Source organism: Oryzias melastigma, linkage group LG15, assembly GCF_002922805.2.
Source record: "Oryzias melastigma strain HK-1 linkage group LG15, ASM292280v2, whole genome shotgun sequence".
Taxonomy (NCBI): Eukaryota; Metazoa; Chordata; class Actinopteri; order Beloniformes; family Adrianichthyidae; genus Oryzias; species Oryzias melastigma.
The window spans coordinates 14,776,301-14,792,483 of NC_050526.1; the positions used below are offsets into that span (position 1 = coordinate 14,776,301).

General features: G+C 38.8%; 1 protein-coding gene across 2 annotated transcripts in view; it reads right to left on the reverse strand.

The window, feature by feature from the left end:
* The window catches only part of kcnq5a (potassium voltage-gated channel, KQT-like subfamily, member 5a), a 114,474-nt gene that overhangs the window by 5,925 nt on the left and 92,366 nt on the right, over positions 1-16,183 (reverse strand). For both annotated transcript variants that reach the window (XM_024297544.2, XM_024297543.2), the window contains 3 exons: positions 8,677-8,918; positions 4,220-4,328; positions 2,513-2,644 (listed from right to left, as the gene is read on the reverse strand). In XM_024297544.2, the coding sequence (XP_024153312.1) occupies positions 2,513-2,644; positions 4,220-4,328; positions 8,677-8,918 (483 nt within the window). The remainder of the gene's footprint in view (positions 1-2,512; positions 2,645-4,219; positions 4,329-8,676; positions 8,919-16,183) is intronic.

Below are 16,183 nucleotides of genomic sequence, written 5' to 3' on the forward strand. Positions count from 1 at the left end.
AGTTACTGTGAACGCAGTTAATAAAGTCTGACTGACTGACAGACTTATCTCTACCTATTTTGTCTCGCCTAATGTACCTTTTAGTCCGGGGCATCTTATAGGGGACATAAGTTCAAAAATAGACCATTCATTAACGGTACACTTTATATATTTATATGGTGCACTTTATATTTCACGTAGTGGAGTATTGGCTTAAATTGTACATTACAAATTAGCGACATACACTGTGAAGGGGTTAAGGAACTCCCAGAAATGTGGGAGACATCAAGTACCCTCCTATGACTTCAACTGGTCCTAAAAGAGGAAGCTGTGGTTAATTTCTGCTTGAAGAAAGCAGCGGTTTTGTTATTTTTGTTGGTCTGGGGATTTCAAAAGTGTTTTGAAATAATGTCAAGAAAAAGAGACGCTAATAAAGATCCTCGGAAACTTGAATCCGTCTTCAAGAGAGTAAATGTCTTTTTTATCTTACATTTCAACTACAAAAAGGAACGAGTTTGATTATTTTTAGAAGTTTAGGAAAAACATAACTAAAGTTGTGTACAAACAGCGCATCTTCTAGACCAACAACTCCAAAGAATGTCCTCATTTCCACTGTGAGACACGGTGGTGGAGAGCTCATAATGTGGGATTGGTTTTGCAGCCATAGAGCTTAACCCTTTAACACAGGAAATGTCACTGATGACACTTAAATGACACACCCTTTAACATACCGCAGCACTTCAGCCGTTTACACAAACAGTGTGAATCAGCGGATTCTGACGCAGAGAAAGCACCTTTCTTCAGCTTTTCACCGATATGTAACACACTACTATAGTAAAGCGTTGGATAATGATTCAAAACCGCTTTTCTCCAGAACAGAATTAGCTGATTAATTACATTAAAAAAAACTGCACTAAAGTGTTGCATCTCAACACATAGCTGCTTTTCTCCACCTCAGAAATGGCGGATAATATGTTCAAAACGTAAACGGTTGAAGAGTTATGGTAGTCGAAAGAATGTCAACACTGGAGCTAAGGCTCTGATGTTAAAGGGTTAAGCATCATGCAGTCAAAGAGTCTGATTTCACCAGCTCCAATCAAAGCAGAGCAGTGACCTAAAGCATGACAGTGGGGTAAAAGGAAACAATGAAGAGGTCGCAGTCAAACTCCAGAACTCAACCTTACCGATGAGCTGTCGTGATGAATCTCAACAAACTAAAAAAATGTAAGACGAACAAAAACAGAATCAAAATCCATCTAGAAAAAGTGAAAATTGATTTAAATTCGTCTTTTAAAACATTTGCTTCTGTTGATTTTGATAGAACTTTCCAGGATAGACTGCGGCCCCTTCCCCACATATCATGACACTATCCTGCATGCTCCCTTTATTTATGAGTATGACCGAAGTTCATCTTTCTCTACAGGAAATATTAATATTTTTTTTAATCAGGACTGTCGGAGAAGCAGCAGAACACCTAAGAGCTGCTCAAATCAGGTGGATTTTCTGTCGAGCCTGAGGAGGAGCTCTTTCAGTGACACTACATCCAGTGTGAGTTGGAGCTTATGTTCAGTGAGGTCACAGCTCTGCTTTAAACAAACACCAGAGAGGAAAAAAAACTTCCTGCCAGAAAACTCATTCATTCATTCAGATTCACTCTGCAGACAACCTCAAGAGCTTCAGGTGAGAATGAGCTTCTTCTTGCATCGATGCGCCCCCTGGTGGATTTCTAGCTGACAAAGTATTTTATAAATACGTTTTCATGAGTACTGATTCATAAATAGCCAAAATAATATCTCTAATATCACTGGAGCTCTTGACTTTGTCTGCAGACACGAGCATCTCCATCACAACAGACCCTTATGTTGCTCCGAACACAATCACTGCATCCGATTTTTACAGGAATTCCAGAAAAGTTAGGATTTAAGCAGAACTACTAAAACCTTCCACTCCCTCTGTGGAAGGATGGAGAGGACAGGAAACGTGGATGAAGTGATATTCAGTGTATTTTAAGAAAAAGTTTGGGTCATGTTGATGAGATTTGGTCTCAGAAATGCCGGTTAATTAATCCATTGGGGTTAAACATCTATTATCTTAGGCTTTTGAAAGTTTTATGTTTTTTATGAGCAGGTTTTATATAAATAAATACAGAATTATTTGTTCCAGAGAGGTATAAGCTTGTACTGTTATCAGAGATGCAGTTTTAGTTGTGATCCTCCTAAAAAGCTTCTTAAGGGCCTCAGAGTTTTCCTTTCTGCAGGTTGACTCAACACTATTACACTAAAGGAGGGTGGGGTCTGACCCCTGTATCGCCCGCCTCCTCCGGGCCTGGCTGTAAAAGAAACGCAGAGAGGGGGGAGAAGAAAAGGTGAGGCCTCCGCCTCTGATCGCTCTCGGCAGGGGGTCCGCTAAAACTCCAAGTCTGCGATGGAGAGGAGAAACACAGACATCTGTGGAAACGCTGAGCATGCGGAGGGCTCCGTGAAGGCGGACTCGTGAAAGCAGATCTTTGAGGACGTGCGTGCAGGTTCCAGACCTGGTCTGAAGGCTCTTGATGCGGCACAACATGTCCAGGTGTCCTGCAGAGTACTGCTCGATCACGTCCTTCACGTCGTATGGACGCAGCGTCTCCTTGAACTTCTTCTTAGCCACATGGAATTTCATGATTCTTCACCCGAAATCAGAAAACAGAGAAACACGAGTGTCATGAGTTACATCAACCAATAGATGGCAGCAGAGTCCTAAAATGGAGCCAGAATTTTCAGGTAAATGCCTTTCATAATACCTGCTTAGAATTCCTTAAGAATGTAGTTAAAATAATAATGAACAAACAATTTCTATCCAGCTCTGTTTGTAAGGAGGAAATATTATCGGAACACAGGTATCTGTGTTCTTGTTGGTTCAGGTTCCCCGTCGGCCTCCATCTGACTTTCTGTCTAAACAGTGAGACAGATGAGCCTCAGTAATAACAGTCCTAACGGGCCATGGGGGGCTTAGCCCTAAACCCAACACCCTGGGAAAGTCCGGACTCTGGCAGCCCGTGGAGGAAACCTGCTGGGCGGACAGGTGAGCACAAAAAAGGAGACGTTTGTACACAACGTTTTAGATTGTGATCGCGCTGCTTCTGTCCATCCAGTCCCTAAAAGAAGCTGCTGTAGTTTCCCACACAGCCCTGCCTTTCCTTCTGGGGATCTCCTGGACCGGGAGTGTTCCTCCTATGAAGCCACATTAAGACTGGGTACAAATGCAATTATTAATGTCTCATTTTCAGTCCCTGATAGGTCAGAGTTGACATGGTTTAACTTTCAATGTATGTTCCATGGCTGCACATTTTGTACGTAGAACCTGAAAACTGACTTTGTAAGTCTATGTAGACTTTTCATTGAAAGAGGCTGCTGGAACGTGTGTTGCCGAGGGCTGTGTGAATGTAGCTTTAGAATCTAGTAGGACTGCAGATTGACAAACCTGATCTGGAGCTTCTCCTGGCCTCATCTTCCTTCCCAACCTTCTATAGCTATTTCACAGAAACATCAAGCTGGTCTTTTCAAGTCATCCTGATCAAACAAACAGGCTCAGTTGAAGAGCTTTCATGTAACTCCAGTCCTGAACTTAAAGCTGGAAGATTTATAAGAAGAAAACCTCCACCAACATGATAAAAGCTTCCAGCAGAACCAGATTCATAAAAGTAAAACCTCCAGCTTCAAGCCTTTGTGGTCTGAATGGAAAGAAAAAATGGAGCATCCACTCTAGGATAGAATAAATCTAATAAGTTTTGCAGATAAATCTAGATGAGATGGAAGCCACACACAGCAAAACCTACAGAGATGAAAGGGAAGAAATACGACCAGTTCACCCAAACAGCCTCACATCCTTTGGGTCTGCAGCAGTATAACTAGTAGTGCGACTGGATTATCCGAGTTAACCTCAACTATCAGCTTTATTTGACAAAGACTATCTCTGCCCTGTGAACTGAAGAGGAGCCTGAAAACTTCATTCTAGTTTAGGAAATTCTATGAACCACCAGGAATCCTGCAGAATATCTAGAATGAGCCATGGTTTTTGTTTAGTTAAAGAAAAAATAAATCCTGGTTTTGTGAGGAAGGTTTAGTCCCTTGACGCATTAATGTAAGAAAAAAAATCCTCATAATTAGTTTTGCTTTCAAGTAAATGCTAAATTAGGGTAATTTTGGGTTTGATACATGTGTTTAGAACTTTCTCGTGGATGTGGTGAGTTATAACTCACCTGACGGCTCTGATCACCGCCTTCAGAGGAGCGGAGAGATCCTCCACCGTCACGTCGCAGTGGCAGCCTCTCTCGTCAAACGAGTCCTCCGTGGCCATGCCTCCATCCACTGCAAGACACACAGGTGACTCATCAACAAACGGACAACACTTTTCCAGTCTGCATACCCAGATAACCTTTTCTTATATCATAATAATCAGTTTCTGGAGCAGGTATTTGCTGGCGCCTCCAGGAATGTTTTAAATGAAACCAGTTTGGCTTTCACGAAAGTAAATTTATGCTTTGCTCACATGAGGCCAGCTCAGCAACTGTGAGAAAATGTTGCTAAAGCTTATAATCGTTATCAGATAGCGAGCAGGAGAAAACCGCAGTGAAAAGATGAAGTGACAGAGCTTCACTTACATGTAAAAAATGATGGATTATTGCAGGGTAATTAGGCTGGGAAACAGCTGCTGCCCAAAATACAGTTTAGGGGTTTTCAAACCAAAATACAGGTGTGAGTAAAACTGTTGATTTTTTTTACAGTGAATAAATCTTTTCTGTAATAGTTAGATTAAATGTCCTAAAAGAGAACATATAAAAACTTTAATCTTTCAGGGTGAAGTCAAGATAAGAGTTTATTAAAATTCCCGACATGTTTGTAGCTCCTCCATCATCTGGGGTGAAGCATAACTCGGGTATCCAACCTAAAACAATGCAGCTACAGCACAAAACCCATTTGGATCTGAATTCAACAAATGTCTGAGATTTAATGGAATACATGAACATTTTAATGTACGTCATTGTGCTTCCAGTTCTTTCTATTAATCATTTAAAAAAAACAATAAACTTTTAATGCTCTTTAGCCTATTTTTTTATAGTTGATTGAGCATGTAGCATTAAATTAAACATTTTTCTGTTTAGAAATTATTTTAAATGTTTAAATGATCTATATAATCTCATTAAATTACATTTTTAGGTGTATTTCCACTTTGTTTTAGTCATTCCTTAGCCTCATTCTGTTTTTTTGAAGTAGTCTTATTATTATGCTTTTATTTTTCATCGTCAATTTTGGTTCATTTTCAGCGATCCGATCAGATTCACTGACCTATAATCAATCCAGGATATTTCTTCTGAGAGATTACCTGGTACTGAACAGTGCAGGTGGAGTTTTCCAGATTCCTTGTGTAAATTAAATGTGTACAAACAAACAAGTAAGCAAGAATTAATGTCAAATCAATTCACATTTAGTTTGATGAAGTTCAGCCCACTGTTTTATTTCCACATCAAAATAATTAAAACAGAACATTCTCACACACTGTGCTCACATGTCTTTGCAAAATTCAAAGTGTTTCCACACATTAATGATGATTCATCAGTTTTTGCTGCATCACATGTATGTTGTTTGGTGTGATGACACTCGGCCGTTTTGACATTATACTAAAATAAATCTACCATGTCCCAATACAAATGGAATTTTCCATTATCAATTTATCTAATTTTGAAACGATTTTATGTAAAGGATGATTTGAATTAATTCGATTAACAGCTTGCCTCATACACATCGATCTGGATGGATCATAGTAAAAGAAATTGATTCATCAATTAATGATTATATTCAAAATTAAATTAAATTACATGAAAACAATTCAACATAGTTTTTAATTTAAGCTATTTTTAAATTAAATGCTCTAATTCTTATTTTTTAAATAAACTTTTTAAAATAAGTTTTCTTTTGGAATGAAACTTTTATTACAGCACATTTAGACAATTCAAAAATGTTCTGACAATTTTAGCTTATTAAGTCTATTTTATTTAATATTTTTGACATAGAATCAAGCATTATTTGCCGAATTATGCAGTACAAGTATTTTTGAATTGCATAATCAAGTTTAGAGAAAAATGTCAAAACTATAAACAGGATTTTCCTTTTCCAAAGAAAAATATCTTTTTAATATCAATTAGGATTTTTTGCTAAAATGGATAAAATAAATGATAACCAGGTTAGACACTCATTTCACAATGTTGGTACCTTAGAGATTTTTTAAAGTCTGTCTTTTCATTTTCAGTGTTTTGGCAAATTTGTCTTTTACCAATTAAATAGAGGCTTTTCAGTATTTTTTTTTTTTTTTTTTTTTTAAACTGATTCCCTGGAAATGCGCACAGAGAAAAGAAACACTTAGTTTCAACCCGTATTTCAGGAAAAAGTGGTCATGTATAGTGAGGTGGGGAAGTGTTGATCTAAGAACAAAACAAGGCTTTCAGACGTTAAAAGGTGCACTTCTGTCACACATGAAAGCCTAAAGACATGCAGAAAAGGAGCCTGGAGGTTCAGCTGACAAAGGCTGAGCTGAAGAATACCTGCATGTTCATCACCACATCTCAGGAATGCTAAGCATGTGCTGAAGTGTGCGAGTCATGGGGGGATCCAGAGTTGAAACCAGGACCTCTGGCTGTAACCAGCACAGGTCTGGATGCTGGAAAGAACTGGATTTTTCAGGAAATGTTTTGAATAGACATATCATCAGTAAACTGAAGAGTTTGAAAGCATTAATCAGCAGACGTGCTTCAACCGTTTTGGACATAAAGCCTATAGAATTTTTTTAATACATAATTTTAAAAGTTGGATGTAGAAGACGTCCATCTGCAGATCATGGACAGCTCACAAACTTCAAATGAGGGATTTTTTATCAGGTTTAATTCAGATTATGTAAACATTGATATCTAAAAATAAAATTTAAGATCTTAATCTCAGATTCTACTGGCCTTGGTTGGACTGTTAACTATTAACGTGTATGACCAAAATCACAAGTTAGGGATAGTGTGGATGTCGTTCACAGTGTTTGCTCCACTTTTGATTTTTGGAAATGCGAGTCAATTGTATTGGGATGATAGACTCTCCTCACTATGTGTCTTCCACATTATTGTCTCACTGTGTACAGTGGGCCAAAACCCCCCAAAATGTGGCATGAATTACTGCATTTTGTGGGTATAAAAAGCTAATTTAGCCAATAACTGTTTCAAGTTCATCATTTGTACAAAATTTAAATTGTGTTTCTTCTCCTTCATTATTGATATCAAGCAGAACTTATGGTGAGTATAGTATAATTTGGTGTTTAGTAAAGGTTGTTAAAAGTGACTCCTATAAAAAATAGAAAAAACAAGAACTAATCTGAGAGCTAGACCTGCAGAGCTCTTGGGTAACTGCCTTTCTGAAGAATTAAAAAAAAGCTTTTGTTGTGCACACAAACATACACATTTGTGGTTTAACACTAGAATCCCTGGAACTTTTAGCGTCTGCTGCAATGCCCCCCTCCCCTTCTCAAAGTAGTGTTGTGGTGATCACCTTAAACCATCAACAATGACTTTCTGTTTTCACATTGCAGATTGTCCGGTTAAAATGTTATGGCTGCGGACTCACATTCAGAAGGTCATGGGTTCGAATCCCACTCAAGAATAGTCCACATTAAATATTTGTTTTTACTTTTATATTTTATTTTTACCTCTAAACTGTTTAATGCAGGGGAAAGGAATATTTTTAACACAGACAAATACAATAAATGACAAACTTTATTTACTTTTAAACTTTTTTACCTTAAAACTGTTCAATGCAGGTGAAATTAATATTTTTAACACAGACAAGTACAATAAATGACAAACTGGTGACATGGGGGGGGGGGGTGGTTGATCCAGTTTTTATGTTTATAAACCATCAACACTGACTTCCTGTTTACGCAATCTAGATTGTCAGGTTTAAATTTAAGTTTGACATGCATTCCAGATTCCGCCACTAGACGGTGTAGTGGTTAGGGCTGCGGACTCACATTCAGAAGGTCATGGGTTCGAATCCTGCTCAGGAATAGTCCACATTACATATTTGCTTTTACTTTTAGATTTTATTTTTACTTTAAAACTGTTCAATGCAGTTAAAACATATTTTCATCATTTGACCAAAATGAAAATTGTGTTTCTTCTCCTTCATTATTGATATCAAGCAGAACTTATGGTGAGTATAGTATAATTTGGTGTTAAGTAAAGGTTGTTAAAAGTAACTCCTATAAAAAGATGGAAAAAACAAGAACTAATCTGAGAGCTAGACCTGCAGAGCTCTTGGGTAACTTCCTTTCTGAAGAATTAAAAAAAACTTTTGTTGTGCACACAAACACACACAGTTGTGGTTTAACACTAGAATCCCTGGAACTTTCAGCTTCTGCTGCAATGCCCCCCTCCCCTTCTCAAAGTAGTGTTGTGGTGATCACCTTAAACCATCAACAATGACTTTCTGTTTTCACATTGCAGATTGTCCGGTTAAAATGTTATGGCTGCTGACTCACATTCAGAAGGTCATGGGTTCGAATCCCACACAGGAATAGTCCACATTAAATATTAGTTTTTACTTTTATATTTTATTTTTACCTTAAAACTGTTCAATGCAGGGCAAATTTGCGCAGGCTCAAGAATTCTAGTGTTAAGCTCACCGTCTGGGGCGGCATTGCGGGCCTGACTCTTCAGCCTCAGCGACGGCCTGAATCGGGTGCGGTCGTTGAAGCTCCAGCTCTTCTGGACTTTGGCAGGACTCCCGCTCATGAGCTCGTTGCTACCCACCACCTCGCTGCCCGGTGAACAGCGCTGGCGGTCGCTGATGGTGGTCTGCCTGCTCTTCATGCTCTGACCTCGAGGGCTCGCCATCCGGACCCGCTCCTTGAAGCTCAGCTTCTGACTGGGGGAGGTAAAAAAAGAAAAAAAAAAGGAAAAGAGAAGCAGGTGGGAGACGATGGATGGGGACGGAGTGTGAGAGGGGAAAAGTGAGTAAAGATATGAAGTGATGGGGTTAAAGGATGTGGCGGGGGGTGTTGGGGGTCAGAGAGAAGAGAGGGACGCTGTCAATAATGATTTCCTCTTAGATGTAAGAAGAGTTCAGAGCACAAACAGAGGGCAGCATTCTGTCTTCTCCACCCATCCGGCAGACATGCCCAAACCACGGGAGCAGACTCCTCTCACATCAGCAGACGACCCTTCATGTCGTCATCAAACCAGGAAAGATGCTTCCATGTGAATCAAAATGCTCTCAAACATTAAAAGATCACTTTAAACACTAATACTGAGACGCCCAACATAGAATTTACTCTGACTGATTATCTTTAACCATTTACATGACTCATTGTCAGATTTATTTATATGGCACTCCAGCATTATTTGTTAAAATTGCTTGTTTTATTGTCCAGCCTTCAGTTTTTAATATTATCCTGTTGAGTACTTTTTAAACAGTAAAAAGGTTGTTGTTTGAGATGTATCACTATGTATCACTAACTATAGATTTTAAGGCTTTGTTTGAAATTAAGCAACTTTTTTTCCTGTTTTAGTTATAATAGCTAACCTATTAATTTGATTTACATTGTTTCAGAAACAGTTTTTCCTTATATATTAATGATATTTGCTTGATTTGTTTAACCATAACCATTCACATTACCAGTTTTTGCATTTCTTGGAGTTTTAAGTATATTTTAAACTGTTTTAGGCATAAAACTTTGAAAAAAATCAATAGATTTAAATGTTTGTTGTGTTTTAGGTGTTTTCCAGTCTCATTTTCTTTCTTTTTTGTTGCAGTTTTATTCAAATTAATAAACATTTTAGATTTTTCCGATAAATCTTTTTTTGCATTGACTGTTTATTTCGATATTTTAAGTTGGTATTATTTAGCTTTTCAGTTTTACCATTTATTTATTTATACTGTTATACTGTTAATTTTAGCATGTTTTTCTGTATCGTCCAGTATATATTGGCTCTTTTTCTGTTGGATAAGTATTTCAGTTAATCAGGAGCATAAAGTTTGATTTGGAGTATTTCTTTTGCATGTTCAGTATTCTTTAGTGTTATTCAACTTTTAGAATGTGATAGGCCTATTTTATTAGCATGGCAAAGCAAAAACATCTAAAAAATTCTGTAACAGATCGGTGCATTCATTTTTTAATTATTTTACTAAAACTTCTTTTTAGAAATCTAATTTTCCTTCTTTAAATATTACTCATTTGTCAAACAAAAGCCTGATCAAACTCAGTGAAAGGTGTGGGGTCAGCAGATAGACCAGCATGCAGTGCAGCAGAGCAGTGGGGATAAAGAGATGCAGTGCTGAATCATATATTATTAACAGATTCCATTCCTTCATAATAAAAGTCTTACCTGGATTTTGGTTGATATTTGCAACTTAGCTTATGTAGTTTTTTTTTATTTTCCAAAACTTTAAGACATCACCAAACATTTACAGCAGAACTGGAGATACAGAGGGAATTCTTAGCCCACTATTGTTACTAGAACAGTCCACAAAAACTCTAAAAGATGTGTTTTTAAACCTTTATTTTTCACTGTGATCAATACAAATAAAAAATGCAAGTAGTGCAGGGGGCATGCAGAAATGTTGGTAAGTATAATGCTGAAACGCTGAAAGGAAACTGCAAACTTGGCTGTAGGATCATTGTAGAGTCCAGCTCCATCAATTACTTTCTTTTATAGTTTGGTGAGTGTTTTTTAATAAACAGAACTGCCCTAAAGTTTCTAAAAACTTGTGTTTCAGTTTTTTTTATTAAGAACTTTGAAGGAAATGAAAGAAATTCATGAGGCTGGAACATCTGCAGTTACATAAAGGCTAACTTTTCATAAGATCGACTGACTAAACATGTAAAATAAAGGGGAATTTAAGCACTGTGCTTTCAGTTCAATAATTTTAAGTTTAGGGAAACCTTTTTAGAATTATGTGAATTTATTGTCACTTTTTGGGCTAACTTTTCAAACCTACAACATTTCAGAGGAATTCCCCTTTAATTTGAAAAAGTTTGCATTCATCAGGCAGCAGGCAGGCAGCCGTCTCAAACAAAGATCATCGCTGTGTGAATTGCAGGAGGAGGAAAGCAGGAAAACATTTCTTTTCTGTTCTTCATGCTATTATTCAGTCAGTCAGTCATTCCATCGGGATTCAGGACTGGGCTGAGAGGATGTTACTGTCTGTACCTCCTGTACTTCAAAGAACACTTTCTGAAGAGTCTCCCATTTGTTAGACCCTTACTAGAGCAAAGGAGGGACAAAAGAGGGGAAAAGGAGGAGAAGAGGAGAGTAAAACAGGAGGAGTTGAGCAGACGAGACTCCTGTCAAAACTCATGCAGCGTCAACGCTCCCGGCGGAGTAAGTTTCAGAGTGGAAGACGAGGAAAAGCGTCCCGTTTTAGCTCCTTAGCATTTTTGACACAGACTTGGTGTTCACCAACAATAAAAGGTTTAATTAAACCAGGGGTGTCCAAACTTTTTGCAAAGAAGGGGTGAGGTGAAATTGTGTGAGGGCCAACCAATCGCTGGCCTGCATCTTCATAGTAACATTAAATCCAGATAAAACTGAAGTTTGTTTTAAATGAGATGATTTTCATTCATTCAGAGTGAGGAGAAATAAAGTTAAACACATTTTTTTGGTGTGAATTTTTGTGTGAATTACTGTGAATTTCAGATTTGAAGATCAGGTTGTTTGGTTTGCAACTGCATAACTCAGCCAACCACAATCAAGAGATTGTACGCACCGTTCTTAAAACGTTCTGGGAGTCGTACATTATTGATATTATGACAGGAACCTTTTGGCCGGTAGAAATTTGAACGTTATCCGGACTTTGGACATGCCTGCATTACACAGACAAAAGTACAACAGTGGATTTTTCCTTCTGTTTTGTTTCATGTTGATATAACCACCAAAGTACCAGATACTTGTAGAGCCATTGAGACAGTCCAATACTTAGTTTTTAAAGAGATCAGTCAAAAAGGCGAGGAGGTGGATTAGCATCTTAAAATCCATGTGGCTTCAGGAAAAAGGAAGGCTGTATCCACAATAAAACATGTAAAAAAATCTGCATAAAGGCTTTGTTCTTAGTTCTATAATACTAATAAAATTTTTTAAAGACTGGTTATTGTAAAGTGGACACTAAAGACCCACTCTGGTGCTTTTGTTTTTTTAACATGTTCTTGTGGTAAAAGCTTGGCGGAAGCATCTCCCACACACATTTTTAAACAAACATTAAATTTGATGTGTCAGAAGAGACAGCAAATATGAGCGTTCCAACTCAGGTGCGACGCGGGACAGGTCTAGCTACGGCAGATGACTCCCTTTGGCTGCAGGCTCTGCTGCTGGCCTCTCCAAACTCGAAGGTTCATGCAATAACCTATGTTAATTACAATTTACGTCGTTAACAGCCCAGACTTTACAAAAAGTTCTGTGACTCGCTCCGGCGTCCGGCTAAGATTTGAACCCAACAAAACAGATTCGGAGTGGAGGAAAGGCCAGATTGTGGATGTCGGATGTGATCGTATGCAGTGGAGGTTCCTCTTGTACTTTTAAAGTTAGGAAAAGACTATGGCAGTCACATCGGAGGTGTAATACTAGCTGTAGGAGCCCGGGGTCACTCATACTCTTGTACTCTGGAAAATTCAATACATCTTCATTTTCCTCATCTGAGCTGACATCTGGCTCAACAATGTACGGCTGGATTGCTCTGATATTGCTCGTCATTGTTGGTGCACTTGTAATGTTAGTGAGTGTGAAGGGCTGTAAACAGAGATCTCTCAGAAACAGAGGGGAAAGAGAGTGGGGTAACTTGAACTCGATAATACTGTCCAAAAGTCAGAGGTGAATTTCTAATGAAGTACTGCCGCTCTGCAGAAACTATGTCACAGAAAACGACCAAAGTTTTTTAAAATTTTGGCTAAAAACGACATAATCATACGCTGGGAACGCTTTGAAAATAGATCAAAAGGTGATCGGAGTGGAAGTTTAACTGCTTCTGATTTTTAGTCGCCTTCAGTTGAAGGGCTGGTTTAGATTGAAAAACCTGACTATGATCAGGGTTGAGTTTTGGAAATGAAACAATTTTACAAAATTTTGGTTAAAAAATCTTTTTTTTAAAAAAACCCTCCTAAAAATTATATGAAATCATCAATCCTATTTTCAATAGTCTCTAAGGTTTCTCAAGTCGAACAAACATAAAAATAAGTCTCCCGTGCCACCCTGCTTAAATAAAGCTCATGTTCAGGCATCCCACTCCACCATAGCGCAGATTAAGTCTCTATTAGTCTTTGTTTCATGCGTCCTCTCATTGCTAATATCCAGCTGCCTTAAACTCGGCGTGACGTTCCTCACAGCTCTCCGCGCTGCGCCTGATCTTTACGACCGCTGGTGTTTACAAGGCAGCTTAAACCCAAATTACCAGCCTTTTACCGCCGCACCTAATGCCCGAAAGTCAGTAAAACCACCAACAAACAGAAAAAAAACAAACAGGGTTGTAAAAGTGTAATTATGCTTTAACAGGAGAAAATTGGACGCGGTGGCAACAAAAGTTTCTAAGAAAGGAAAACGTAATTTAAAAAAGCTTTCAAAAGAGCGGGCGGGATTGTTGGATGCCTAATTAAACTGCATTTGTTTGTATGAGTGTATAGAGGTTTTTTTTCTCCCTCACATGTGTGGCTGTTTGCACCCCAGAGAAGCTGCTGCCTCAACATCAGGGCCCCAAATGCTGCTCTATAAAACTATACTGGCATAATTAAACTCACAAATCTCTTTGTCTTCCTCCCCTCTCCCTGAACCCCCACGCCACCACCCCCAAATCTTTTTAAGTCTGCTTCTCCTAGACTTGATAAGTTGCATAAATAGCATCCCAATGGAAAAAGTGCGTCATGTGGCTTTAAAGGCCCGGAATCGCGCGCCAGCACCCGTCAAGCCTTCAGCCCGAGACTCCAGAGGAGAAGAGGAAGAAGAGGAGGAGGAAGGGGTAAAAACTTTGGCAGGGATGGAGAGGAAGAACATGGTGTGCAGAAAATATATATGAAACTTTATTATTAATTCATATTGAAATGGAAAACTTTTGTAAAAAAAAAAAAAAAAAAAAAACACTAATAAATAGAGATCTCAAAGTTTTTTATTCCCCTCACTTTTTTAAGCCGCAGAGTAGAAACAATATAAAGCTTTAAAAAAATGTTTTTCTCTGAACTATGACTAGTTTGTGCTTGTTTATTAAAAGTAACAAATTACTGTGTTTCAGTCGACTCTACCAAACAAAACACTGTGTATACACTGTGTTCATGAATAGGCCAAAAACAATGTATTTTTGTGTTTTTTACAGAAAAATACTGATTGATTTTTTTCTCCCAAGAGAAATTAAAACAAACAAATTTTTGAAAAAATATTTTATTTACGCATTTAGTAAAGTAAAAAAATATTTATGTGCAAAATTTCACATATTTAATGGCGGATGCTTCACTGCCAAAGCACAGTATGTTTCCTGTGGTAAAACATTTAGTTTATGGATGCTCACACTATTTTTTTAAATTATCATTGTTCTACTTTAGTCCCAACTTCCCTCACTTCCTTGGGCTCTCTGTGGGTGAAAAATGGTAAAACTTGTAAGGGACACGCAGGTGCCCCACACAAAATATCAAGACATTTTTTCCTACGGGCATGCTGCGGGCGACAGGTTGCAGCAAACGGCTATAGAGCACGTAAAGCTTTAGTCACAACTGCCTTAATAGGTGAGTATGGGCTGTCTGCGGGGTAAAATTGTGTAAACCTTAAGACCGTAGATAACCTGGTGAGTCCGTAGGGTGAAAACGATTATACACATTTTTTGCTACGGGGACGGTGTGGGTGTCAGAATGTCGTGATAACTTAAAACATGTAAAGTTAAGTGAGGGGGAAGTAAATGGGATGCAGGCGTGTCATACGGATTTTACATTATTTTCAACCCCCCTGAACCCTGTGCACTATGCAGGGAGCCCATTAAACCTGATCACTTGAAATGAGCACGCTCCTGTTAGAAATGAAGAAATTATATAATCAGAGTGTAGTTTGTGTGAATCAAAGATTTCACTTGCGCACCTCGTGGGTGCAGCATTGCGCACAGTCTTTAAGCAGCCAATGCATGCACCTCACCATTGAATGGTGCATAAAGGGTGCTGTGCAACAGCATACTCTGTAAGTCATAAGTGCACAGAATTTATCCCTTCAAATATTTCACGGTACACTTACTGCTCATACGGCAATTCTATGCATTTCACTTTCATGAGGTGGTCACACAAGCCTTATGGCAATTGGAAGACAGGACCAGATCGAACAACCCAAAAATTTGCAGCACTCATATGAGTAAACTCCTGTGTGGGTGTATGTGATTAAGGCAGAGTTAATTAATGTAAGCTACACAAAATTGGTTAAAATCAACAATTGATTTTTTTTTTCAAAGTGACTTTAAAAATCAAAATATATCTTACAGTCAATTTCTGATTTCAGGACTTTTTTGAAGGGGCCATACATTGAAAAACAACTTTTTGAGCTTTTAAGAGTATTTTACTGTTCAGTCCTCACTATAAAGAACCCCAAGAACCCCTCACTATTTTGATCCGTTCACGCATTTCTGAGTTATCCTCTAAAAACCTGCGCTCTCAATAGCAGCCCGTCCCATACCCATGAAAATGAGCGAGTCCTCACGATATGACATCACAGATGTCACCAACACCCAATATCTCTTCTAAGCTAGCGGTGACCAATGTTCCCTCTAAGCTGCGCACGTGCGCAATTGCGCACTGCTCCCACGCCCGTTGCGCACAGCAAATCTATTCTGCGCACAACATAAAATTTATTCTAAACTTTAAATAAAATTATCATATAAGTAGGGCTGTAAAACGCATTAATCCTACATGTGCTTGATGCCGACAATTTTTTTGACGCATTAATCGCGGACTTTCTCATACGTGCCTTTCCATTCCGCGCGCGCGGGCGTCCCGCCCATCTCTCACCGCCTGCTCTCACTCGATTACGGGCGGGTCTCCAACCACCGAGCTGCTAGCTAGAACCGGCCCGGTGCCAGGACGTGGAGAGCTCCTAACCCGGCTCCGGTTCGCGTCCAGTACCACGTCTGGTGGTACCGGCTCGCGTCCGGCGCCGCGTCCCGAGAGCTGCAGACCCCCG